The sequence below is a fragment of the Lethenteron reissneri genome, unplaced genomic scaffold (genome assembly GCF_015708825.2).
Source record: "Lethenteron reissneri isolate LAM-NWPU_2019-01 unplaced genomic scaffold, ASM1570882v1 scaffold_1587, whole genome shotgun sequence".
Classification (NCBI taxonomy): domain Eukaryota; kingdom Metazoa; phylum Chordata; class Hyperoartia; order Petromyzontiformes; family Petromyzontidae; genus Lethenteron; species Lethenteron reissneri.
In genome coordinates this window covers 1-25,987 of record NW_026891319.1, presented here as the reverse complement: position 1 = coordinate 25,987, position 25,987 = coordinate 1, and the positions used below count along the sequence as shown (strand labels likewise).

General features: G+C 48.1%; 1 protein-coding gene and 1 pseudogene across 1 annotated transcript; one reads left to right on the top strand and one right to left on the bottom strand.

The window, feature by feature from the left end:
- Positions 1 to 423: 423 nt before the first annotated feature.
- Positions 424 to 8,203, top strand: LOC133362718 (uncharacterized). The gene is made up of 3 exons (XM_061581645.1): positions 424 to 442; positions 3,391 to 3,779; positions 5,330 to 8,203. Exons 2-3 carry the CDS (start codon positions 3,466 to 3,468, stop codon positions 6,234 to 6,236), a joined length of 1,221 nt encoding a protein of 406 aa, XP_061437629.1. The 5' UTR covers positions 424 to 442; positions 3,391 to 3,465; the 3' UTR covers positions 6,237 to 8,203.
- A 5,831-nt stretch (positions 8,204 to 14,034) lies between these two features.
- LOC133362715 (inward rectifier potassium channel 13-like) lies at positions 14,035 to 21,769 on the bottom strand (annotated as a pseudogene).
- Positions 21,770 to 25,987: the final 4,218 nt, after the last annotated feature.

The window sequence follows — 25,987 nt, the reverse complement described above, 5'->3', positions numbered from 1 at the left end:
CCACCACCCTCCATGCCCCCCCCCACAAACCCCCCCACCCCCCACCGCTCCCCTGCCCCCCCTACCCCCCTCCCCTGCCCCCTCCACCCTCCATGCCCCCCCACCCCCCACCTGCCCCCTGCCCCCTCCCCTGCCCCCTCCACCCTCCATGCCCCCCCACACCCGTCCAAGCCAAGCGAGCTCCTTGATTGGTCTTCGGTGACGTCAACAAACCGCCAACTCCAACCGCCACCCGCCTGTTGCGACGGGTTCAGCAGCCCCGCCCCCATCCCTCGACGTGTGGGCCGCCTCATTAACATAATTTATTCAGTTGCGGGGTCGCTCGTTGTGGGAGGAGCGTGGCTTGTAACCCGGAAGTGACGTCATGTCACCTGCTGCTGCCGCGTGACGTCACGAGGTTACAGGAAGCTGCTGCTGCTCTCCGTGCTTACTGAAATCCGAGGTGAGATTTTCTCATCGTTGTGGTGGTTGTTGTTGTTGTTGTGTACCAAGGTAGAGCCTCGCTGTTTCTCTCTCTCAGGGATGTCAACTGAGTAGCAGCGAGTGTTGGAATCGATGTCCAGATTGGAACTTTGCCCCGCGGGGCCTTGCCTCCTGCCCTCGCCTGATGGCGTTCAAGTTTAATTCTCTCGCTCAAGATAAATTTGTCTTCTCCCGGCTCGCTACTCTGTAACTTTGGTTCACTGTAGATATTAACGCAGTTTTTTTTCGTGTTTTTTATCAGCCCAAGCCCGCTTGAGCTGCTGTACCGCTCTCGTTTACAGAAGCGCCCTGCCCACAACAACAACAACAACCACCACAACAACAACAACCACCACAACAACAACAACGAGGCGAGGCTTGTCAACACGTGGCGCTGTTCACTCTGGACGCGGCACCGCGAGTCGGTGTCTGTGGGTCACAGGCGCTCAGCGCCGCGTGCCGCTGTTCACTCTGAACGAGTGGAGGGGGGCACCGCGGGGGGGGGGGGCAGGAGGTAAATCCACGCCGCCGCCACGGGGAGAAGGAGAGACACGGGGAGCGCCTCGGCTGTGTCGGTTGATCCTCCATTCGTTACTTGGTGGAGTGACGCAGCATTAATGTCACCGCTAGAAACCTCCTGGTTCCACCAGCCCACAGGGGATTATTGTGTCCGTCCGTCCGTCCGTCGTGCATCCAGAAATGGGAGGGGTGGGGCTGGGTGGGGAGGGGCTGGTCACCCCGTGGTGCCCTTATAAAACTCAACGTTTCACCTACTCACGCCGGCTTGTGCACGCCCTCACAGTCGGGCATATTTGCGGAATACACCACGCCGCCGTTGACCCTGCAGGCCATTGAGCGAGCAACCCGACGTTCCTACCAGCTCCCTCCGCAGGAATGAGGTAATGGTGTGCTGGGTGAATAATCAAGAGACACACACTCACCCAAATGCAAACAAAGTTAAGAGCCCACAAAGACGCACACTTTGGCACGTAAGTTTGCCTACCACATAGCTTTACATTGGTGTGTGTATGCTCATAAGTTTACTCTCAGGCACGAATATACTGATTTTGTACAATCTACAATGGCCTATTGTGTGAGAACAATATCCCGTCTGACAATGAAACAAAGGCAGACTTTTCACAGACTAAGATGTCGACATTAATGATTTTACTCCAGAGTACTTTTTAAAACATGATTCAAAGTTTAGGTGTGTCTTTCCGCATTGCAATAATGGCACAAGTATTAAATGTGGGTGTTTGAGGTTATCTCGGCCAAATACTCCCAACAACTATGTCATACCCCACCCTTGAGGTACACTGCAAGGTCCAGAGACACGATGTCTCATATCCTGTGTTAAAGCCTTAAGGCAGACAACTGTACAGTTTGTCTTTATGTCCTACCAAATTATTTTATGAACGTAATACAAGGGCAGCAACAACACATCTAAAAACTGCTGTTTGGATTTCCTTGACTTAAATACAACTCTCCAACGATGTAAATGGCCATGAGCGGTTAGGAGAGCTTCTTTACCAATGCTGTTTATTGAATGAGTGTTGCAGTAAATCATCCAGTACTTTGTTGCAGTGCCACACCTGGTTCAGAGTTGCACCTGCCACTGTGACTTTGAAGTTCACGTATGAGTACCATTATGCACCTGTGTCTGATTAGTTTACATTTATATTGGCACCGAAGCAAAAACGGATGACAAGGGAATTCTAAAATGTATATTCATTGATGGATTTACCGCCAAATAACACTTCATGTAGTACTGTAATTTAATTACCCACCTTTTTAATCTGCTTCCTGAAAAAAGCTAGCGTTTTAGAATATCTTACATTTGTGCGTAAAGTACGAATAGCTTTTAGAGGACTTTTTTGTACATTTTCCACCATGCACATGAAAACCAGATGATTGGCCTTGCTTCTAATTCCTTCTACGGGAATGCTTTGAAATTGCATCATGGGTGTAGTAATGACTAAACCATACCAACCTCCATCTTTCCCCAATCTCCAGATGTATCAAATTCTCAGCATAGCAGGTCACGGCTCTCGGGTGAAAGCAGTTCCCCCAGTTGGTACAGGTGCAGCCTGAGGAAGGCTGCTGGCAATTGAACACAGTCCTATTTGTTGTACACATTCACACACTGGGTCTGAAGAAATTAATGGCACGAGGAGTGGGATTTAAGCCATGGCTGCATTCTCGGCACATACCGTAATTAAAATGTTTGCCCATATTTACAGACTTGTGTTGGTGAAAAAACCCCAGCAATCTTGGGCCAGATTGCTCTTTAAATCTGGGTCTGCAGCGTGGGACGGCACCACCTTAAGTATTTTTCAAACGAAAAAAAATCGGCAGTGTGGAATGTCCATGTGTTTGCACAATGGGAACGCTTGCCAGAGTGAACCTTTCTCCAGATGAACCTTTCATTTAAATTCACATTGCTGTCAAAAAGTATTTACAGAGAAATGTGCACCATGAAATGTGCGTAGAGCTAAGATAATGGCAAAGGAGGAGTTAAGTTTGATAAAAACAAGAGTTTTAAAATGATCTTTGAATACAATGTTTCTTTAACTCTTGAAAAATATACTTTTAAGCGGTACGAGATGGCACAGATAAGAGTGGGGATAAAAAAGGCACGTGTCTTTATCATCCATTTCCATTACATTAATTTCCATACTTGTTTCACTTAGAGGGCATTTAGACAATGTAGAGATGATCCCGATTCATGTAATTGCTTAGCTTGCTGGTATTATGCCACGTGTTTAAATTACTTTGTATTTAGACTATGAAATATATTTTCAACTCCATTTCTTGTTGTGGTACATTCATTTTCGTGAAGTACTTTATTCCGAAAACAATTACAAGAATAATTAAATATGTTTTGTTGTTGTTGCAAATCAGGCACTCTCATCCTGAATAACCGTTCAGCAGGAAGCGGAGAGTGGGAGTGTGCGCGCAGTGAAGGACAGTGGCCTTGAACAAAACCGCCGGCTACTGAAGAATATGTACAGCGTTGCCGACCTGCTGGCTTCCCATGGCTTCAGGTCGGGCAGGAGGCCGACATCCGGCAGCAGCAGCAGCACACAGCCTCCACTCCGGATGGAGCCGCCCCGGTCAGGGCTGGAGCAGGGGTTTCCTGGCCAGGATGTGTGGCACGACGCACCGCCCGCTCCCCGCGCCACACGTCACTCCAGCCTGCCACTACAAGAGCACCCCGCAAGGGCCGAGCCCTCCAGGGAAAGGGCAGAGCTCGTAAGTGAAAAGGCGAACTATGAAGAGGGGCAAATGCAGCCCCAAAGCCCCCCTGTGACCATAAGGTGAGGAGCTCGCTGGAGAAAAACGCACCGTCAAAAAAGTTCAGCATTTTTAGACATCATTTCCTTTCTTTGACTGCTGTGTCATTTGCCTGAAATGAAATGTGCTTGTACTCTGTTTGAACAGCTGTAACATAATTTCCTTTGAGAAACGAACAGATTACACAAATGTATATGTATGCATATATGCTGCTTATACAGTACTTACTGTATGCCTATAAAAAAAACACTGGCTTATGCATAGAATGTGACAAGAGTGCATTACGTCGACTATTAATACTTAAATAGAATAGGTTTCACCCTTTCTGGCAATAAACCAGGAGTTAAGATTTCCAAACACCACATAGATACCTTTACGTGATGCTTGAACACCCCTATCTAACACATCAATAGGCTGCAGGATTTATGCTGACCAGTCAAACAATATACACACATTTTAAACTATTAATTCTTACGTGCACAATTCTCTGCAAGTACTCTGATCACAAGAATCATTTTCAAATGTTAATCGATGCAGTTACATGCCTAGATATACACCTGTGGGCAGATTATATGAATGCCCACTGTTGGTGCAATTAAAATACAATATAATTGACCGAAATGAGAATCCCTGGTAAGCTTGCTGTGGTTGCATCCTGGCAGCCGTACCAGGCACATTATTTTATTTTTGTCTCGTTTTAAAGTGCTGCATGCATCATTTATGCCATGGATAGTTACTCAGTGGAACAACTGCAGTTCCCAGTTTTATTTGTTTGTTTGTTTTCCACTGCTGTGCTAACTTTACGCCACAACTCATTCGGCCACGGTTTGGTTTTACACTCTCATCATTTATGTGGGTGAGTAGAAAGTAATCACAATCAACTGGCAACAGGGTGGTACACCGGCTATGTGAAAGATGTACTCCTGAAGACATATGAGCTCAGACATGGTATGTTGAAGTTTGGATTTCACCAAGGCAACATCAACTTCACGGTCTTGGCTTCCGTTTTGGGGATTATTATGCTGATGTTCATGCCCCCCACCCCACATACTGAAAGTTTCTTCCAAACCCATGAAATACCAATAAAATGTTGTCACCCTTGTAACAGACATGGCAAATATAATACAAAGACTGAGCCAAAGGGCATGTCTTGATTTGAAATGGCCCGTCGTTGTTTTCAATGAATGGTCTGCATCCGATTACGAATTGGCAGAGAAACTGCTTAAAAGACAGTGTTGTAAAATTCTTAAGGGGATGCGATGCTGTATACACTGTATAAGGCGTTCACAAAGACACTGTAATCCTTTTGAATATGATTAATTAGTCACCAGCACTTAAAATATTGTTCCAATAGTTAAACTCTTTAAGATGTCCTAAATGTTTCAAAAACATGTATAAAAAATGAATACAAAACAGCATGCTCTACAAAACACACACTCGCACATGATTGATGTCTACCCCTGACCCAGGATTTAAGCAATGGCTCATTGAAAAGAAAAAGCAGAAAGTTACAAATGCTAAAAGCGTTCTAGTGTTGATGCAATTTGGTCACAATATTTATTTTGTTCTGCAGGAACTTTGAAAACCAGCTTCCATTATTGGAGGGATCCGATGAAAGCGTGAGTTACTGGCGGCGCCGTGGGCAGGATTTCAGCGTGCTGCTGGACTACGCAATCCACCAACCGCCTCATGTTGACGTCCCTCCGCCTGCCTACCTTGCAGGGTTACGAGATCAAGCCCCATCACACAACACAGTGCAGCATGGCCCTTTCAACCAGACTGCAGTGTCTCGCGAGGCAACCCCCCCACCGTACCCTGCAGTGTCTCGTGACTCGACTCTTCCCTCGGAATACTCTGGATTGCACGGCTACCCAGCTAATGCAGACACAATCCCACGCCCCAGCACCTACCCACAGCCTCCACCATACAAGGCTGAACCTCCGACCCTGGAATTATCTCAGAACTCTGCACCACAGACTACACAGCTGCAACAAAGTAAAATAAATCCAGACTACGCGTTATTGACCGATCAAAGTAAAAATATGCACAGGAATAGCAGAGAAAAAGGGAATTCCAAATATGTATCAAGCCATTGCTGTAGTGACTACCAGGACATGTCAGGGATGTATTACTCCTCAAGTCAGTGTGGTCAGGACAGCAAGGACATGTTGGTGAATCCAGGCAAAGGAAGCACTTCCCTCCAGGCAACATCAGATGCACATGCAATATTGTACACAGGAAAACAATACTTTGAAGCAACTCCCCTACCAACAGAGAAGATTGAAAAACCTCAAACATTCAGGCCTCCACCGCCAACATACGAGATGTACCAAATGAGAAGCAAAGATTGCTACAAGGGACCAACAACACAAGTTCAATTGAAAAACGTGTGTTGTCATACGAGTACACATGAAAATGGGCAATACAAGTCATCAGCAGAATTTCCCCAGACAGATTTATGCCTCCTGAATCACAAATGAAATATCAAAATGTACAGCTGCCCACATACATCAAACCACCAGATTACATTCCTCAATATAAAGAGAATACATCTCGTCAAAATCAACATGCAAGCAATGAAAACAGCATTGACTCTACTGGTGAAAGCAAACAAAAACTTAGAACAGCTCGTGTTGAATACATTCCATTCACAGACCCATGGGTGCGAATTGTCCCCAAGGCACACTGGGAAACTGAGCGCCAAAATCAAGACAATGGTCACAGTGTGAGGAAGTCTACAAATGACAACAATTCTGTAAACTACATTCATGTAAAAGAAGGCCTAGACAAACAATTGTTGTACTCAAAGCAAATACCACCTCCATCACTTGTGTTACCTGTACTAAATCAGGATTCATATTTTTGGAGAAATTCGCAGTCAAACCATGAAATCAACAAGCATAAAATGCATTCAGATGACATAACGTACATGCAGTTAAAATATCCGGACAGTACCTCAACAAGTGCTGATCATGCATTTCACTCAAGAAAGGGCCACATACAAGAAACAGCAGGTGAACATAGATCTGTGTTGCATACAGATAAAAAGGAGGGTATTCTTCAGGGTGACAAGACACATGAAGCAAGTGGTGGTCAGATGCCACGTAGCCTGCTTGGAGTCCGGACCGGCATGCATCAGCGAGGAGCTGTGGGAGAAACTGTGTTCTGTTTGATCTCCGTGCCAAGTCAGTCTGTGGATGTGGATCAAGGTGGCATTTGGCTCCCAGATGTGTCAAACGGCAGCAGTAACGCCGTTCCCGAACACTCCCACCAGCACACGCAGTCTGCAAGTGAGCTGGAGCTGCAAGCACTCACTGGGAAAATGATCGCCGAGGAAGAGGCACGCAAGGCCAAAGAAAAAGCGGAGGAAAAGGCGAAAAAGCATGCATGTGAAAGCCAAATATTAAGTCACCCACTGAAATTTAGTTCTGAACTAAAAGGTGAAGCAAAAATGTATGAAACACCTCAAAAACCACTATCACAAAAACAGCTTAATAATGTTACCTTGCACTGTGTTCCAAAGCAGCTATATCCTGATGAACGAACATTTGTGTCACAGAAAAATAGACAAATTCATGGGCATGCTGTAGAGGTGGAGGGTAAACATTTCCAAGCCTCTAATTGCAGGTGGAAAACCCAAAATTCACAAAATACATCCCATATTACTGGTGAAACAAAAAATGAGGAAATTAAAAGTGAATTTGGATCTAAAATCTCCTCCAGGTCAGTCTCGTGCTGCTTGTATCTGAGGAAATGTAAACAACTAACATTTTCTATTTACCAACAACAGTATAATTAATTTGGTTTAACACATCAGCTTTCGTGGCCAATATCCATAAAGGTGTATTGGGTTAGATCGCGTAAATATAAATGTGTTAACACACCACCACCTGACAGCCAATTAGTAAGGTTTGTCGCGGAAACAAAATGTGCCAATTAGTGACTACTTAAGCTTACCAGTGTGTTGGAGAGTAAACCCACAACATTTACAATTTGAGTATGATGTTTTGCTGGTGATTACAACCAGCTTCAGGCGATTTTACAAAAATGTAAAAAAGTTTGAATGTTTACCAAAATCCTTTATTATTGAATAATTGCCAGGCTAAACTATTAAAGTGGTAGGATATCAATTGGTTAACCTTTTACCGCATGTCGATATTCAAAGTTAATCATACCGCTTTATACAATTTGAGATCAAATATATATATATATTGCCGTTTGCTTTGAGAATCTATATGTGGTATCAGGTTTTAAAAATTGGCAAGTTACTGCTTAAATTGGTAGCGTTTGATTTTAAGAATATCTTTGAACTGTTGAATTCCTATTGGGAAATAATTTGCCTAGTTCCTTCCTGTTTGAGCATGCGTATTAATAAAGATGTCGATACGAGTATTAACGTGAGTTTTCTTGCAGATTAATAAAGACCTGATTTGTTTTTAAAGATGACTGATCGTACGTTATTGCTACCATGTTTCCTTTAAAAAACACGGACGAGTAGACATACACACACGAGTGTGCATCCAAACACGACTGTATATACAGCGGTGTGCATTCACACACGAGTGTGCATGTGTTTCTACGCTTTTTAACGTTAATTTACTTTCAGAACAATAAAGACCTGATAGGTTAAAGATGACTGATCGTCGCTTATTACTACAATCTTCATAGCGAACACGTGTGGAGGCGAGTTTCAGGCGAAGCATCTCCAGCACACAAGTTGACCCTCACCTGGCAGCATCGTGGCTGTCCGCTGGTCACACTCATGACGTCACACTCATGACGTCACACGCACGAGCTGTAGGGGCGGGGCTCTGTCTGCTCAGTGGCGCTGTTTTCATTCATTGAGCACCACGAGCGGGGAGTCTCATTCCTACCACGTTGCCCCTACATTCTTTGTACGACACAATATTAAAACTCATTTGTTCCAGTACATAATCATACACGAGTACACATATACACCCCCATGTACACACACCCACACACGAGTGGACATACACAGCGCTGTAGAAACATACACGAATGTGCATACACACTGCCTCATACATACACACACGGGTGCACATGCATACAAGTGCGCATACACACACGAGTGTACATACACAGCAGTGTACGTACAAAGGGATTGCGTTCTACTACACGAACAAATGTGCGAACAAATGATTTTACATACCTATACACACACATTCACGCATGTACATATCCACATCAACGAGTGTAAATAAACACACGAGTGGACATACACAGAAGTACAGATCCATGTACATACAGACAGTAGTATTTTTTCACGACCTCCTGTTGTTTGGAATTACCCAGCCACGAGCAGAGTTCGGAAAAAAAGAATCCGCTACCTAATCCGCGGTGCCGGACGGTAACGCTGCGGTGGATGTGAGCAATGTCCTGGAGGGAAGGCGCGTAGCCACCACAGATACCCACGAGGTCTCTGGACGGGTGCGAGGCGCTGGTAACCTCTCCAAATTCAATGCAATAATTATTTTTAAAAACATCCAAAATATTAAACACATACACACGAGTTTAACACGTAGGATTTCGGGGCCAATATCATCCATAATAGAGGTTGTTAGGTTAGATCGCTGAAGTATATAAATGTGTCTTTAAATAAAACATTAAATAAATGCATGCCGACAAAGGGCAGCATACTTCAATAGAGCGCAGCTGCGTGGTCAACACATCTATGCTTCAATATAAGCAACGAAACAGTGAGACTTCCCAAATCTGATTGTCGACTGATGAAGCTAGTTTTAATTACAGGCGAAACGTCGTACTCAGATTGTAAATGTTGTGGCTTGGCTCTCCAACACACCGGTGTGCTGTACTCGTGAAACATTTGCTTGTTCTGTTTACGTGACAATCCTTACTAGTTCGCTTTGTCGGGTGTGGCGGGTTTCAACGACACATTTATATATTTAAGCGATCGAACCCAAAAAAACTTTAATATGGACATGATAATAAACCAAGCTTACAAGCTAAACCATTCAGATGAGCATTCAAAGTTCATGGCAGAAATTATAATATAAAACACTCGTTTTCTAGAAGCACCCCGCTCAACACGATTGTCATTAAATATATTTATAAAACAAAGTCAGTACAGTATAAACTTGCACATCTTATTCCAATCAAGCTCGAGATCACCAATTTTTATATTTCAGACTGTATGTCGCTTTATAATCCTCTAAACTTGCAGCAGTTTAGAGGACATTGGGGGGTGAATATTAGCAAATTAACTCGAAGCACGGAATAATGCATGGAGATGCACATCCTTATTCAAACGGAAGTGTACAATTATGCAGTGAGATGTACATACGTATTATGTTGCTAGATATGCGGATTGTTAATGTAAAAATTACAATTGAAGACAAAGTCCATGATAGGCCAAGGCGAGAACAAAGGATTTGGATGCAGTGAGATGTACATACGTATTATGTTGAAATGCAATTAGGTGATTAGTCACTACTTGTGGAATGCGTAGGAGGTGGGCGGGGGGTTTCAAAGTCATATTATGCCCGTGCATTATGCAGGATTAGCAGCATCAAAGGGAGGGAGTAGGGTTAGCATTCATAAAGGGAAGGAATGTTAATAGTATGGAGCTGCAGTAACTAAACCACCACGTAAAAAACTAAAATATGAACTACATCAGTATCATTAGTATACTAAATATACTCTCCAATAAGCTGAGCTACTAACAGAAATTCATACATTACAATTTTACGTCGCAAAAAACAGAATATGCCTCCAGCTACACTTTTTTCTCTTACATCACACGAGTCTACCCCGTACTATATACTGCCATAGACAAACCCAACATTAAATAATATGCTGTATAACTATACACCACCCTATACCTTAGACTATACATTATAATATTACACTATGTATTATTCTACCCACCCTACTGTATACCATACTGCTGTATATTCACTATACAATTATGATACTATATATTACCTTATACATTATATTAAACATTACACTTTTATACTATTTGTTATTATACAATCTTCTGTGCGATGCGGCTGTTTAGGCGGGTTGTGTGACACTGCCGCAGCCGGCATTTGTCAGCTGTTGTAGCGCCGCGGGGCGTGTGCAGTGAACACGCAGGCCGGCCGGGTTTGGTGCAGGGATCTGCCGCCACCCAAAACTCGGGCGACGCCAAAGTAATAATGAAATAATAAAATAAATTATATGATGGAAGATGAAAGTAAGAAGAGCGGTGGTGAGTGAAGAAGGACGTGGGTAAGGTACGAGGTGTGGTGACGGTTGATAAACTGTGAGAGCGATCTGGGACTGCATCCAGCTGCGGCGCTGTCGCCATCCTACTCTCGAATCCATTGAGAGGGCAGATCCAGCAGTGGATTGTGTGAATCTAATAACGACCGCAATGTGATACGAGTGATTATAATGCAATTCAAATCCCACAGCCCGCAGTTCGTATATATATATGCATACAAAATGTATTCATTCGAGCAGTATGGTTCTAATATTGGATATTATGAAAGGCATATGACTAATCGGCCTTGCCCGCATCCCGACACTGATGTTCACCTTCAGTGCAGGCAGGAACAATCACCACTCCACGCGTGGGGCATACAGCTTCCTACAGCTCACCGCCACGGTTGGCCCCTTCATTATTTTGTTCAAAGGAAGAGCCACACTCCCTGTTTCTACACTATGGGGACCTCATTTGCCAGTAAAAATATGATAATTGGTTCTTTACCCTTCTATCTGGCAACAAAACTGACACCTTTTTGCAAGGAGTCATGTTTGCATAGACCGCAATACCTGCAGTCATAAATACAAACAAAAGACATAACTCTGATAATGTGCACTGTCCTTGAAGTTGATTGGTCCACACCCGAGACAGCTTTCCTTCGAGCCTAGTCTCATATGGGTTGGACCAGATGACGCCAAAAGGCGCCTTTTGGCGTCATCTGGTCCAACCCATATGAGACTAGGCTCGAAGGAAAGCTGTCTCGGGTGTGGACCAATCAACTTCAAGGACAGTGCACATTATCAGAGTTATGTCTTTTGTTTGTATTTATGACTGCAGGTATTGCGGTCTATGCAAACATGACTCCTTGCAAAAAGGTGTCAGTTTTGTTGCCAGATAGAAGGGTAAAGAACCAATTATCACACTCCCTGTTGTTTGGCATTCCCCTGCCCACGAGTAAAGTTCTGTAAAAACAACCCCCTACCTCATCAGCGGTGCAGGGCGGTAAAGCTGTGGTCAATGTGAGCAATGTCCGAGAGGGAAGGCTCATAGACATCACAGAGGCCCACGAGGTCTCCGGACTGTTGCGATGGGCTGGTAACCCCTCCACATTCAATGCACTTACCGTGAGAACACGTGGTAAATAAAAACACACACATCACTGTACATACACATCAGTGTAAATACACACTGCTATAGACTGATGATGGTTATAATAATAAACAACACTTACAAACTATACCATCCAGATGGGTATCCAGAGCAATTGTAACCGTTTTAATTGATCGAATATAACAAATAACCTTCGTTGTTTAGACACACCATCAACAAGAGTCCTTAAAAATATCCATAAAATCAAGTCACCACGCTATAAAGCACCTCTTAGAATATCTCCATCAGCATTGCAACATTTTATACTTATATTCATAGTCGATAAATTGATCACAGTTTACAGGCCATTGTAAATGTGCAAACTAACAACATGTACATACCACCCCCCAATGTCCTCTAAACTGCTGCAAGTTTAGAGGATTATAAAGCGACATAGAGCCTGAAATATCAAAAATTGGTGATCTCGAGCTTGATTTGGAATAAAATGTGCAAGTTTATACTGTACTGACTTTGTTTTATAAATATATTTAATGACAATCGTGTTGAGCGGGGTGCTTCTAGAAAACGAGTGTTTTATATTAAAAAACTCTGCCATGAACTTTGAATAATCATCTGAATGGTTTAGCTTGTAAGCGTGGTTTATTATAATGTCCATATTAAAGGTTTTTTGGGTTAGATCGCTTAAATATACAAATGTGTCGTTGAAACCCACTACCACCCGACAAAGCCAACTAGTTAGGGTTGTCACGTAAACAGAACATGCATATTAGTCACTAGTACAGCACACCGGTGTGTTGGAGAGCCAAGCCACAACATTTACAATGTGAGTACGACCTTTCGTCTGTAATTAAAACTAGCTTCATCAGTCAACAGTCAGATTTGGGAAGTCTCACTGGCCCCTACAGCTCGTGAGTGTGACGTCATGAGTGTGACCAGCGGACTGCCACGATGCTGCCAGGTAAGGGTAAACTTGTGTGATGGAGATGCTTCACCTGAAACTCGCCTCCACACGTGTTCGCTATGAACATTGTAGCAATAAGGGACGATTAGTCATCTTTAACATGTCAGGTCTTTATTGTTCTGCAAGTATATTAACGTTAAAACTCGTAGAAACACATGCACACTCGTGTGTAAATGCACACCGCTGTATATACAGTCGTGTTTGGATGCACACTCGTGTGTGTATGTCAACTCGTCCGTGTTTTTTAAAGGAAACATGGTAGCAATAACGTACGATCAGTCATCTTTAAAAACAAATCAGGTCTTTATTAATTTGCAAGAAAACTCACGTTAATACTCGTGTAATAACAGCCATAGAGGGTTCACGTGGGGATTGGCTTGCCAATCCTGCTTTGTAGCCAATAAGGGTTGAGATAGGGAGCATGGCCCCGGCGTGATCACGGCATGTCATCAGGAGTGATTGGCCCAGCCATTCGGGGCCCCAGCTAATGGGAAGCCGGATGAGAGGCGTGGTCCCGGGATTGACAGGGAACCATCGAGAATGGTCGAGGCTGTCCATGAAGGATTGGCCGGGGGGACCACGTGACGGAGGGATTAAGAGGGAGTGAGAGAGAACGATCGAGAGCAGACTGGGGAACGAGCAGAGCGAGATGCCACGCGCGTACGGGGGCTCTGGGTGCCACGTGCGCGGTGGGAACTGGTGTGAAGTCTGCCCGCTCTCTGTTGTCTGCCAGCAACGGAGCGTGTGTGAGTAAAGTGTATTGTGGTGAAAATAAAGAGGACCGATTCCGAAGCCGTCTCAGAAGGATTATTACACTCGTATCGACATCTTTATTAATACGCTTGCTCAAACAGGAAAGGAACTAGGCAAATTATTTCCCAATAGGAATTCAACAGTTAAAAGATATTCTTAAAATCAAACTTAGGATGGCTCTCTTTTCATGTTCACGGAGAATCGCTACAAATCCTTTGTTCTTCCCCAACATACAGGGTGCACCATCAGTACAGACAGAAATAAGTTTATCCATCGGTAGTTTTTTTTATTTAGCAAACTCCATGAAAGACGTGAATAAATCCTCTCCTCTTGTTGTCCCTTTCATTGGCAAAACAGCCAAGCTTTCCTCACGCAGTGTGTCACCTGCAGCATACCTGGCAATTATACTGAACTCAGATAGATGGCTAACGTCTGTTGACTCATCTAACGCGAGAGAAAAGTATGTCCCGGCGTTTATGTCCTTAATTTGTGTTTCCTCGACTTGATTTGCCATCATGATGCTACGATCGTGAACAGTTCTTGCTGACAGAGGCATGTCTTTTATTCGTTTGATTATCTTGTCTTTATTTGGGAAGTCATCAAACAGTTCATTGGCCACATCAAGCATGAATGTTTTGGCATACTCGCCATCTGTGAATGGCTTTCCATTCCTTACTATTGCCAAAGCACCCGCAAAGCTAGCGGAATTCCCGTCACCTTGCTTGGTCCACACACGTAGTTGCTGCTGACTCGTCTGCACTCTCCGCTGTAGCTCTTCGCATGCCTTTTTCCTGCTGTCCCCCGCTGGATATTTCGATGCAAATGAAGCATGGTGCGTATCGAAGTGCCGCTTTATATTTGACCGTTTCATCAATGCAATTTTATCATTGCATATTAGACATACCGCAGATCCTGCTCTCTCCACAAATGCAAATTCCTCTGCCCACGCAGCCTGGAATGCACGGTAATCATTGTCTTTTTTATTTTCGCCATCTTTTCCGTTACAAGGGTTGAAGCGGATAAACTAGTTGGCTATCTGATCAAATGGATTTCTACACCTTTACAATAACCCGTCACATGCTCGCGAGCCATTGGTTCCCGACCCGACCCACGGGTCACGGGTCACAGGGCCCGTGACCCGTGAAATTTATCTTCAAAACTAATTTCTGTTTACTTTAAAATGACACAGTATTATTAAGCAATATCACAAGTATTTAAAAATCAGTTCCAAACTGATTTTTTAAAATTATTATTATTTTTTTCAACTCAAAATTGTCTGGGAGCCATATGCCGTCACCGGAAGAGCCATATATGGCTCGCGAGCCATAGGTTCCCGACCGCTGGTGTAGTGTATAGTGTAGTGTATAGTGTAGTGTATAGTGTAGTGTATAGTAGTGTAGTGTATAGTGTAGTGTATAGTAGTGTATAGTGTAGTGTATAGTAGTGTATAGTAGTGTATAGTGTAGTGTATAGTAATGTATGGTAATGTATAGTAGTGTATTGTAGTGTATAGTGTAGTGTATAGTGTAGTGTATAGTGTAGTGTATAGTTTGTTGATGGCTCGTGTGCCATCAACAAAAGGACCCTGTCCACCAAAACATGAAGTGGTAGATTAGTGAGATGAGAGACCTGGAGACAAGACACAGGCCAGTGAGATGAGAGATGAATAAGCGGTAGAGTTTGGAGAGCTATAGACATACAGATTAGTGGTCACAAGCACACACATGTTACATGACCCGCCAGCACATGTCAGCTTTCTTTTACGTGGCTCTGGAAAATGTGGCTGAAGATCCCCCGCTCGAGAGTGGATTGGCAGCAAGGTGGCTCTGCACGACGCGAGGAAGCAGCAAGGTTGGACTGGACAACACTCGAGACTTTAATTGCATTTCAGGGCGAGCCACAGGTGCCACGATCGCATGTGGGCACTCGGTCAGTCGCGACGAAACCTACAGATCACATTCATTTAAGCAACACACAAGGTACACAGCAAATGCCACTTGTACGCAGTTAGTGCTTCGCTTTGGGCCAGTTCATTAGCAGACAACCGCTGGAGTAATTTTGAACTTTGCTCTTAACATCCCCGAGTGATTTCACTGTGCCACGTGCTGCTATTCTGCGCGCAGTAGCGAAGCTGCCTTGTCAACGATGAGAGGCGACTCCTCGCACCGATGATGGCGATGGCGGAGGCGATTGGATTCGTAGCCGGATCAAGCGGTGCCAGTCCCCCTTTATACCGCGTCGACTCGTGTCGTCGCCGAGACTCCGCGAGCATCCACTACACACCACTCTCCACCTCCGCCACCGTCACGTCGAACAAAGACAGGTCCACGACGCCGCGCTCCACATCGACGTCGATCGGCGCAAACAGCCGACCGGCCAGGACCTCCGACCTCAGGTACGAGGTCCTCTGACGGCAGACGGTGCCCGAGCCCTCGCAGGTGGCCTGCAGGAACACGGCGAGCTCCACGTGCTCGTCCGGCCACCTCGGCTCTCGCAGCAGCAGTGGCAGCAGGGGGCTGTCGGGGCCCAGCTCGTGGTGGAAGGTCAGCGGGAAGAGGAAGTAGGGCCAGGGCCGGGCCCCCAGCTGGTCCGGCCAGAAGTCGACGGCGCTCTGGCGGAGAGGCCGGCCCGGCCGCGAGCGGTAGAGCACGGCCGACACGGCCACGTCCAGCAGCGCCGACGGGCGCAGGTTGGCGACGCGGAACGCGAGGGCGGCGGCGGCGTCGCTCCCCGCCGCGGCCCCCCCAACACACCACCGCCACGTCGCTGAAGCGGATGGTGCCCGTGTGCGGCTTGGGCCGCGCCATCTTGGCCACGAACGCTCCTGGGGGCGGCACGGGGGCGGCTCGGCCGCCGGGGTCAATTAATAATTGTCGCGCGCACAGCGCGTCCCAAGAGACCCGGGAGGGTCCCGCTACGTCGGGATGTTGGGCTGAGGGGGGCCGCATTCACCCAATGAAGCCAAACTGCGATTGTGCTCAACACCGACCTGAAGCTTTCGTCTCCGCTCCATTTCTCATCATCTCCACTCTCGCGAGCACCGCTTAGTTTCACTTGTCAAACGTCACAACTTGACCACTACCCCCGAGGGCGCTCTCGGTGCCAAACCACGAGACCGAGAAGCCGTTGGGGACTCGCACTCCCGTCGTAGGTCGCTCACAAACTTGGGAGACGGTGACCTCTTGATGAGGTTTATCCAAATGTATTCTGATAGTGACCCTAAGAAAAGCGGACCACAAAGCAGTTCTACAGGAACCGTGGACGGTTTCTGCCTAATGCACAGAGGCCGAGTGCCTGTTGTGCGCGTTGTAGGTGACCTGCGTCTATCCTCGCATCACTAGCATTGAAACGGGCGTTTTACTTCCCCCCCCCGCCAACCCCCATGAATCCGGCGGCCACGTGGCGCGGAAACTCAGAGGAGCCCCCCACGTGTCCGGGCACGGCTCTAGCCACGGGCGGGGGGGGGGGGGGGGGGGCTGCTCCGGACGCCGAATCCACGGGGAGGAGGAGAGCAAAGCCACAACATTTACAAGGGGAGTGTGACGCTTCGCCAGTAATTACAAACTAGCGTCGTCGAGTGGACGGCCAAGATTTGTCGAGAAATCCGTCCCGTTTCGTTCCTTGGAGGGATAGATGCGACGACGTCACACGCCGCGAGCCCTTCGCGTGCGAAGAGGGGAAAGTAACGAATGCACGCAGATTACAATGGGCGGCCATTGCTGGTCGGGTCACTCGTGGTAATCAACGTGAACTAGCTCAGATCCACTGCTGGATTATATGTTTCCCGCCCGAGGACGGCCGCTTGTGTTGACTTTACCGAAAGAACCAAAGGGGTGTGGATTCCAGCAGTCACGAAAGCTTCAAATCACATCGTGCTCATTGATATTCTTGGGTCAATGGGTAAAGTCACGTAGATAGGCTCAAAGAAAATAACAAAAAACAACAAAAAACGACGACGCTTCGATCGCAACACAAGATGAAACGTCCCGTAGACCCAAGCTTATTAATTGCTACAGTCACGGAAGCTTGAGGTCAAGATGCTCATTTCTGGCCAACCCTCACATCAACTGTGCCGCTCATCTCCAGGAGAGGTCCCGAGTGGCAACGTGCGCGCAAGGAGTCCCGCTGGGATCGGCTCAGCAGCCGCCCCCCGCTCCACGGGGCCACACACACGGCTGACAGAGGAGCGCTTTGAACGTTGGCAGGAAAGCTTCATCAGAGGACTGCATCCCGCGCGAATGTGAGGGAGCGTGCGAGAGACTGTGGGAGCCCGTGCCTGCGATGGACGCTGGAATTCGGAAGCCACGGAGGAGTGCGATTATAGCCACGCAACCCCCAACGGTGCGGGTCGCGGTGGCAGTAAAACCACCACGGTAGCGGAGTATGGGCAGCAAAACGACGGCAACTCTGTCTGTGCCACACTCCCTCCTCCCGCTCACACCGCCGCGTCTCACTCGCTCACACGCACGCTGAGACAAATGTCCTCGGTGTAACCGTAGTCAACTTGTGGGGCGAGTGCTGTTTGCGAGCACATACGAAGGAGGAGCACGAAGGGATGGATGGCCAGCACCACACCCGTCAGCCTCCGTCTCCTCGGTGGCGATATTCACACACGTGGAGTGGTGGTGGTGATGTTCACACACGTGGTGTGGTGGCGATGTTCACACACGTGGAGTGGTGGTGGTGATGTTCACACACGTGGTGTGGTGGTGGTGGTGTTTACACACGTGGTGTGGTGGTGGTGGTGTTTACACACTATCTCTAACACACACACACTGTCTCGAACACACACACACTAACACACACACGCACTGTCTCTCACACACTAACACACACACTAACACACACACACTAACACACACACACTGTCTCTAACACACACACTAACACACACTAACACACACACTAACACACACTAACACACACTAACACACTCTAACACACACTAACACACTAACACACACACTAACACACACTAACACACACACACTAACACACACACACACACTAACACACACACACACTAACACACACTAACACACACTGCCTCTCTCACCGGTCATGAACGCGTCCAGCATGAGTCCCAGCACCATGTGCGTGCCCAGCAGCGCGGCGGCCGCGGGGCACGCCTCGGGGTCGGGGTGCATGGCCCCGTAGCCCACGGTCAGCTGCGTCTCCAGGGCGAACGAGAATGCGGCGAGCAGCCCCGTGAGCCGCCGCACGCACACGGCGCCCGAGGGGGGCGGGGGGCCCAGGTCGCCGTGCAGCAGCGCCAGCGCGTACCAGGCGAGGCCGAACAGGAGCCACGAGAGCGTGAAGCTGGCGGCGAACGCGAGCAGCACCAGCCCCCAGCGCAGCTCCAGCAGCCACGTCCACAGGTCGCCGAGGCGGCGCAGCGCGGCGCGGGGACCCCGCGGAGCCCAGCGCCGGCGGCTCGAGCCGTCCCGGCCGATCAGACGGCCGCCGCCGCCCCCCCCGGGGACGCCGTGGGGCCGGTGTCCGCCTGGGGAGGGGGGAGCCGGGGCCGGCCTCCACGGCCAGGGACACAGGCGCCGCAGGCGACTGGGTCGAGTCACCGACTCGCTGCTTCTCATCCGGGTCGGGGGTCTTCTCGGCTTTGCCTGCACTGCGAGTCTGGCTCGCTGTGGTGTCAGTGCCCCGTCTGGGTTGCACGCCCTGGCGACAAATTTAACATAATAAAATACAATTCTCACGACGTTTCGGCCACAACGCAAGCAGCCGTCCTCAGGTGAAGAACAGGTCTGTCGGGAAGACGGCGTCTGAATGAAACACCACCAGGCTTGGCAGCGTATATTTAAGCTGGGTTGGAGGGGGGAAGGGGCGCCTTGACAAAGGAATCTGCATATCAAGAGGAATTTAGACACGGGGAGACACGCTGAGACACAGAGACACGGGGAGACACGCTGAGACACAGAGACACGGTGTGACACAGAGACACAGAGACACAGAGACACGGGGAGACACGCTGCGACACAGAGACACACAGACACGGAGAGACACAGATACACACAAAGACACGCTGAGACACAGAGACACGGGGAGAGACACAGAGACACATCGACGATGATTAGTGATGATGGTGACGATGATGGTGATGATGGTGATGTTGACTATGGTGATGATGGTGACGATGATGGTGATGATGGTGATGTTGACTATGGTGATGATGGTGGGCGATGGTGGTGATGGTGACGATGATGGTGACGATGGCGATGTATCCTGGTGGCGATGGTGGTGATGGTGACGATGATGGTGATGATGGTGATTGTACCCTGGTGGCGATGATGATGGTGATGATGGTGGTGATGGTGACGATGATGGTGACGATGGTGATTGTACCCTGGTGGCGATGGTGATGATGGTGACGATGGTGATGGTGACGATGGTGATGGTGACGATGATGGTGACGATGGTGATTGTACCCTCGTGGCGATGGTGATGATGATGATGGTAATGATGGTGGTGATGGTGATTGTACCCTGGTGGCGATGGTGGTGATGGTGGTGATGGTGGCGATGGTGATGATGGTGATTGTACCCTGGTGGTGATGATGGTGATGATGGTGATGATGGCGATGTACCCTGGTGGCGATGGTGATTGTACCCTGGTGGTGGAGATGGTACCCTGGTGGTGACGATGGTGATGATGATGGTGATGATGGTGATGATGGTGACGATGGTGATGATGGTGATGATGGTGGTAATGGTGGCGATGGTGATGATGGTGACGATATGGTGATGATGGTGATGGTGATAATGATGGTGATGATGGGTGGTGGTGATGATGGTTGTGGTGATGGTAGCGAGTAGCAGCAGCACCTATGAAGGTAGACACAGACAAAGATCCCCCGTGTAGCCTCTACAGACGCAGGGGCAAGTGCTGTTAGTAGCGAGTAGCAGCACTATGAAGGTAGACACAGACAAGGTCCCACAACCACCACCACCCAACCCACCACCACAACAACCACCACCACCACCCCCATCATCCCCACCACAACCACCACAACCACCACCACAACAACCACCACCACCACCACTACCAACCACAACCACCATCACAACCACCACCACAACCACCATCACAACCACCACCACAACCACCACCACCACACACCATCACAACCATCACAACCATCACAACAACCACCAAACAACCACCACCATCACAACCACCACCACAACACCACCATCACAACCCATCCACAACCACCATCATCACAACCACCACACCACCATCACAACCACAACCACCACCATCATCAACCACCACAAACCACCACCATCACCACCACAACCACCACAACCACCACCACCACAACCACCACAACCACCACCATCACAACACCATCACAACCACCACAACCCAAACCAACCACCACCATCACCACCACCACAACCACCACCACCACCCCCACCATCACCACAACCCCCACCATCACCACAACCACCACCACAACCACCACCACCACCACAACAACCATCACCACCACAACCACCACCCCCACCCCATCACCATCACCACCACAACCACCACCATCACAACCACCATCCACCACAACCACAACCACCACCACAACACCACCACCACTACAACCACCACCACAACCACCACCATCACAACCACCACCACAACCACCACCACCACAACCCACCACAACCACCACCACAAACAACCACCACACAACCATCACCACCACAACCACCACCCCCATCCAATCAACCACCACAACCACCACCACAACACCCACCACCACTACAACCACCACCACAACCACCACCATCACAACCACCACCACAACCACCACCACAACCACCACCACAACAACCACCACCACCACAACCACCACCCCCACCACCATCACCACCACAACCACCACCACAACAACCACAACCACCACAACCGCGATGAGAATTTCTCACCTCGGGTTGCAGTTCACACGAGGCGGCAGGAGCAGCTGCTGCTGCTGCCTCGTGACGTCACGCGGCACAGGCCGTGACGTCACTTCCGGGATTCAAGTTCAAGTTTTCGGTGTCGCCCCGGGAGCCATTCGGCTCTTGAATCGGGTGCAACGGCAACAAACAGGAAACATGAACACGCACTAGAAACATCTTAAAGTGAATACTCCCCTCCCGCAACGAGCGGCTCTGTAACTTAAATAAATTATGTTAATGAGCCCCCAGTCACCGGGCGTGGCTTTGCCCAAATAAGGATTGGCACTGGGATGGAGGTGACGTCACGCCCAAGAGCTTCGCGGTCGGGAGTGGGTGACATGACGTCACTTGCGAGGCACACCGCCCCCTGGCGTTTGTCGCCGATGAGGTCACGCTGCGCGGTGACGTCAGAGAGCGGGGTCAGAGTTCAAGTTTGTCGTTGTTGGCAGTGACGTGGTGAGCGCTGCGCTCCGCACCGACCAGCCGAGTTCCATTCCCGCTCGTGGCCAACGCCGCCAGTGGCCACTTTCTGAGCCGGTCCTGAGCCTCCCCTACGTCGACTCAGCCTCAAACGAGTACCCGGTGCGGTGTGTCAACATCGCCAGCACTGGGGAGACAAGGCGGCCGGGCGTGGTGCTGGCCACCCACCCCCTCGTGTGCCGTCCCACCCTTAATAGGTGCTCGCTAACAGCACTTGCCCCTACAGTCTGTGTGTTGGGAGCAAGTTTGAGTGGCGTGTAGTCGTGGGAGTTGAACGGGCGCCTGCTGCTACTGACAGTCGTTGACTGCGGTGGGACAGACGCTGATAGACAGACACACACAGACAGACAAGACAGGCGGACAGACACAGACAAGAGGAACACAGAGACAGAGAGACGACATAGACACAGAGAGAGGCAGAGAGAGACACACAGAGGCGAACAGAGACACAGAGGGACTGAGAGATGTTGAATCGAACACACTGAACTCGCTCCATTGACAGAGATTCCTCGATCTTTGCCCATCCCCGGAAGTCGTTCTAGTTTCTATTCCCTGTGTGGTGTGTAGTGCAAGCAGTGTGGGATATCGATGTACACAGATATGAACAAGATCAGCAGACAAGACGTCTTTCATCTAACAGTGTCTCCGCGAAACAAAGGAATGTTTTACACAAAATATAATTACTGCAGCATTCAGTGCAAGTCAACTGTGGACCGGTTGTGGTGTACAATTTATACGTAAATATACAAGCACACGACTTCATTTATCTGTGACGAACGCTGCACTTTCCATCGCTTTCATGCAGGGGGCGATGCAAACCTACGCGCCCCCTGCATGAACGACGGAGGCGCAGGGACAGACGTTCGATCGCGTTGGAATCGATCTGCAGACGGCGGTCTTCTGGCACGGCCAGCAGCTCTGTGTCGCCTCATCTCAACCCCGCGACCCCAACCAGTTGAAAGTCCGCATCAAACAGAACCCCGGCAAGGCCATCTACTTCACGACGAGAGAAAATTCACACTAAATGTCGTTTTCAATGAAGTCTTCCAGATGTAAAATAACAAGCTTTTATGAATAAACACAATCATCAAATTCAAAACATAAATACAATTCAAAGTTGTTTCATTTTCAAACTTTAAAACGGAGCATCGGGAGTTTGCGTGGATGCGTCGTTCGTGTGCAATTTTTTCGTGACTTCCTGGCCCAAGGCCGTGAATGGTCGTGAGGGGGCTGCAGGCGGTCAGGCTTGCTTCAACCCCATGGTTGTGAACATCCAGACGTTAATCAGCAAGGAGCATTTCTTATTCTAATTCGACAAAATCTACGTCAACACATATACAAATTATAATTCGGTGTTGTAGAGAATCTATCTCCTCTACGTGTAACTTTTAAGTGTATGCCTTGTAACTGATGAATGATCCGAGCGTGCTCGCTATTTCAAAGACAATGAGTTGCTGCTCCAGAGGGAGATGCTTCCTGAAAACACAAAAATACCCTTTGACCTGTATCACAGCACAATGAGTCCTCACCTGAGTTATCTGTACAGGTTACTTGCAAAACACACACTGTGTCATAACATCACTTATTCAATGTTTGACCCTTATAGACAAAAGGTTACATGTACGCACCACCATCAGACAAGTATTCAGTCTAAATATTGACAGGCATAAGAACAAAATTGAATGACTGCACTGAAATATGCTTTATAGTTTACATCCTATTAACAAGAAGCTAATTTAAAAAATACGCACCGTCTGCTTAACAGTGTATGTACAACATACTAATGCACCATTCAAAACGAGTCGGCCATTGCATGCTGGCATCTGGGTAAAAATGTAGCAAATTCTAAACATTACCTACAAACTCCACAACTGAGATGCCACATCAACCATCGCCCCCCAGACAGGCTCTTGTCCACACGCAGGCCGGTGCAGGGCCACCACCTTGTGCCACAGGGGCAGCTGCCACTTGGGGATGTTTCGAGTGTTTGAGACGAGATACGATTTAAAACTCCGAGTTGCCAGAGGCGTTTAAGCAAGCACCATGTAAATGCAATTATGATGAGAACATAGTGAATGCTTGGGAGCTTATTGGCTCTCGCTCCTGGTTAGAGATCTACCAAGACACAGGTCCACAAAGACTGGCCGCTCTTACCCTGCGGTTGAACCTAGGAAACTGAGTGTTCAACTTCACATTCTTGTCATTAAAGGCCTGTGACAAAGGTGCATCTATTGGAGCGACATTGTCTCTGGCTTAAACATCTACCGGGTCTCCATTTGACTTCGTGTTGTCTCGGAGGAAGTCCACCCCACACCTCCACTTCCACAAACTGCTGGGAGTTGCCTCGCTCTGCCTCACAGTCAGAATTATCCTCCTGCTTCACATTGCCTCCATCGATGTGAAGGTCCCCATTTTAAGTTGAATCTTCATCTTCACATTTTACCTTCACTCTTCGCTCTTCACCATCACTTCTTCACATTTCACCTTCACCTCTTCATATTCCACCTTGCTTTCTCTAAAAGTGTCCAAGCTGGGATTTTCTTCCGGTTCTTGTTTGATGACAGATGGCTCATTGCAGCACGTTGACTTTCACAAGCTGATTTCAGACTCCACTCCTGGTGGATCTTCTGATGCTTGGTCTTCTCTGGTGTGTATGAAGATTTGATGACTGTGCAAACGCCTTCCCACACCAGTGCACTTGAAGGGTTTCTCTCCCGTGTGTGTTCTCTGGTGTTCTACAAGAGCAGATGAACGTGCAAACGCCTTCCACACACAGTGCACCTTGAAGGGTTTCTCTCCCGTGTGTGTCTCTGGTGTTCTACAAGAGCAGATGAATGTGCAAACGCCTTCCCACACACACTGCATTTGAAGGGTTCCTCTCCCGTGTGTGTTCTCTGGTGTTTTACAAGAGTAGATGACTGTGCAAACGCCTTCCCACACGGAGTGCACCTGAATGGTTTCTCTCCCGTGTGAGTTCTCTGGTGTATTACAAGATCAGATGACTGTGCAAACGCCCTCCCACACACACTGCACTTGAAGGGTTTCTCTCCCGTGTGAGTTCTCTGGTGTATTACAAGATTTGATGACTGTGCAAACGCCCTCCCCACACACACTGCACTTGAAGGGTTTCTCTCCTGTGTGAGTTCTCTGGTGCCGTGTCAAATGTCCAGTATGATCCGTGCTGTATGCACACCGGTCGCATTGATGCCTTGTCGCACCGAGCTGCGCCGAGTGCCTTTGCTCCATCAGACCAATTCTACAGAGGAAGCGACAGCTGCAGACAGAAAAAAAGAATATCCACACCATCTACACGTCAGTATCGAGGCACAGCGGAATGCATATATACACAGTCACACGTGACTTACACGTCTATACTTATTCATAGATATGCATGATATAGTGAAAAAGTTTACCAAGTTCATCACACGGGCTGTTATGGCACACAATGAGAGGGTGAATGGTCACAAACATGCCTGGAAGCCCTAGTATCTTCAAAATGAATGTTAACCCAAAGCTCTGAGCAAACAATTTCAGCTGTCTGGCTACAAAGAAATATTTATGAAAGCTAAATTCGGCTGACATAGCAAAGGGTGTTGAAAATCCTATTTGTGTTATGCAGAAATGCGTAAATTAATACTGGTAGGAACCTCCTGGTTACACCAGCCCACAGGGGATTGTTGTGTCCGTCGTGAAGGGAGGGGCTGGGTGGAGAGGGTGGGGAGGGGCTGGGTGGGGTGGGTGGGGGGT

What these genes read in the sequence shown, in the direction of transcription:
- LOC133362718 (XM_061581645.1), top strand. Translation starts at nt 3,466, where the DNA reads ATGTACAGCGTTGCCGACCTGCTGGCTTCCCATGGCTTCAGGTCGGGC. An exon ending in AGCCCCCCTGTGACCATAAG is followed by an intron (nt 3,780 to 5,329) that starts GTGAGGAGCTCG and finishes TTTGTTCTGCAG; the next exon opens with GAACTTTGAAAACCAGCTTC.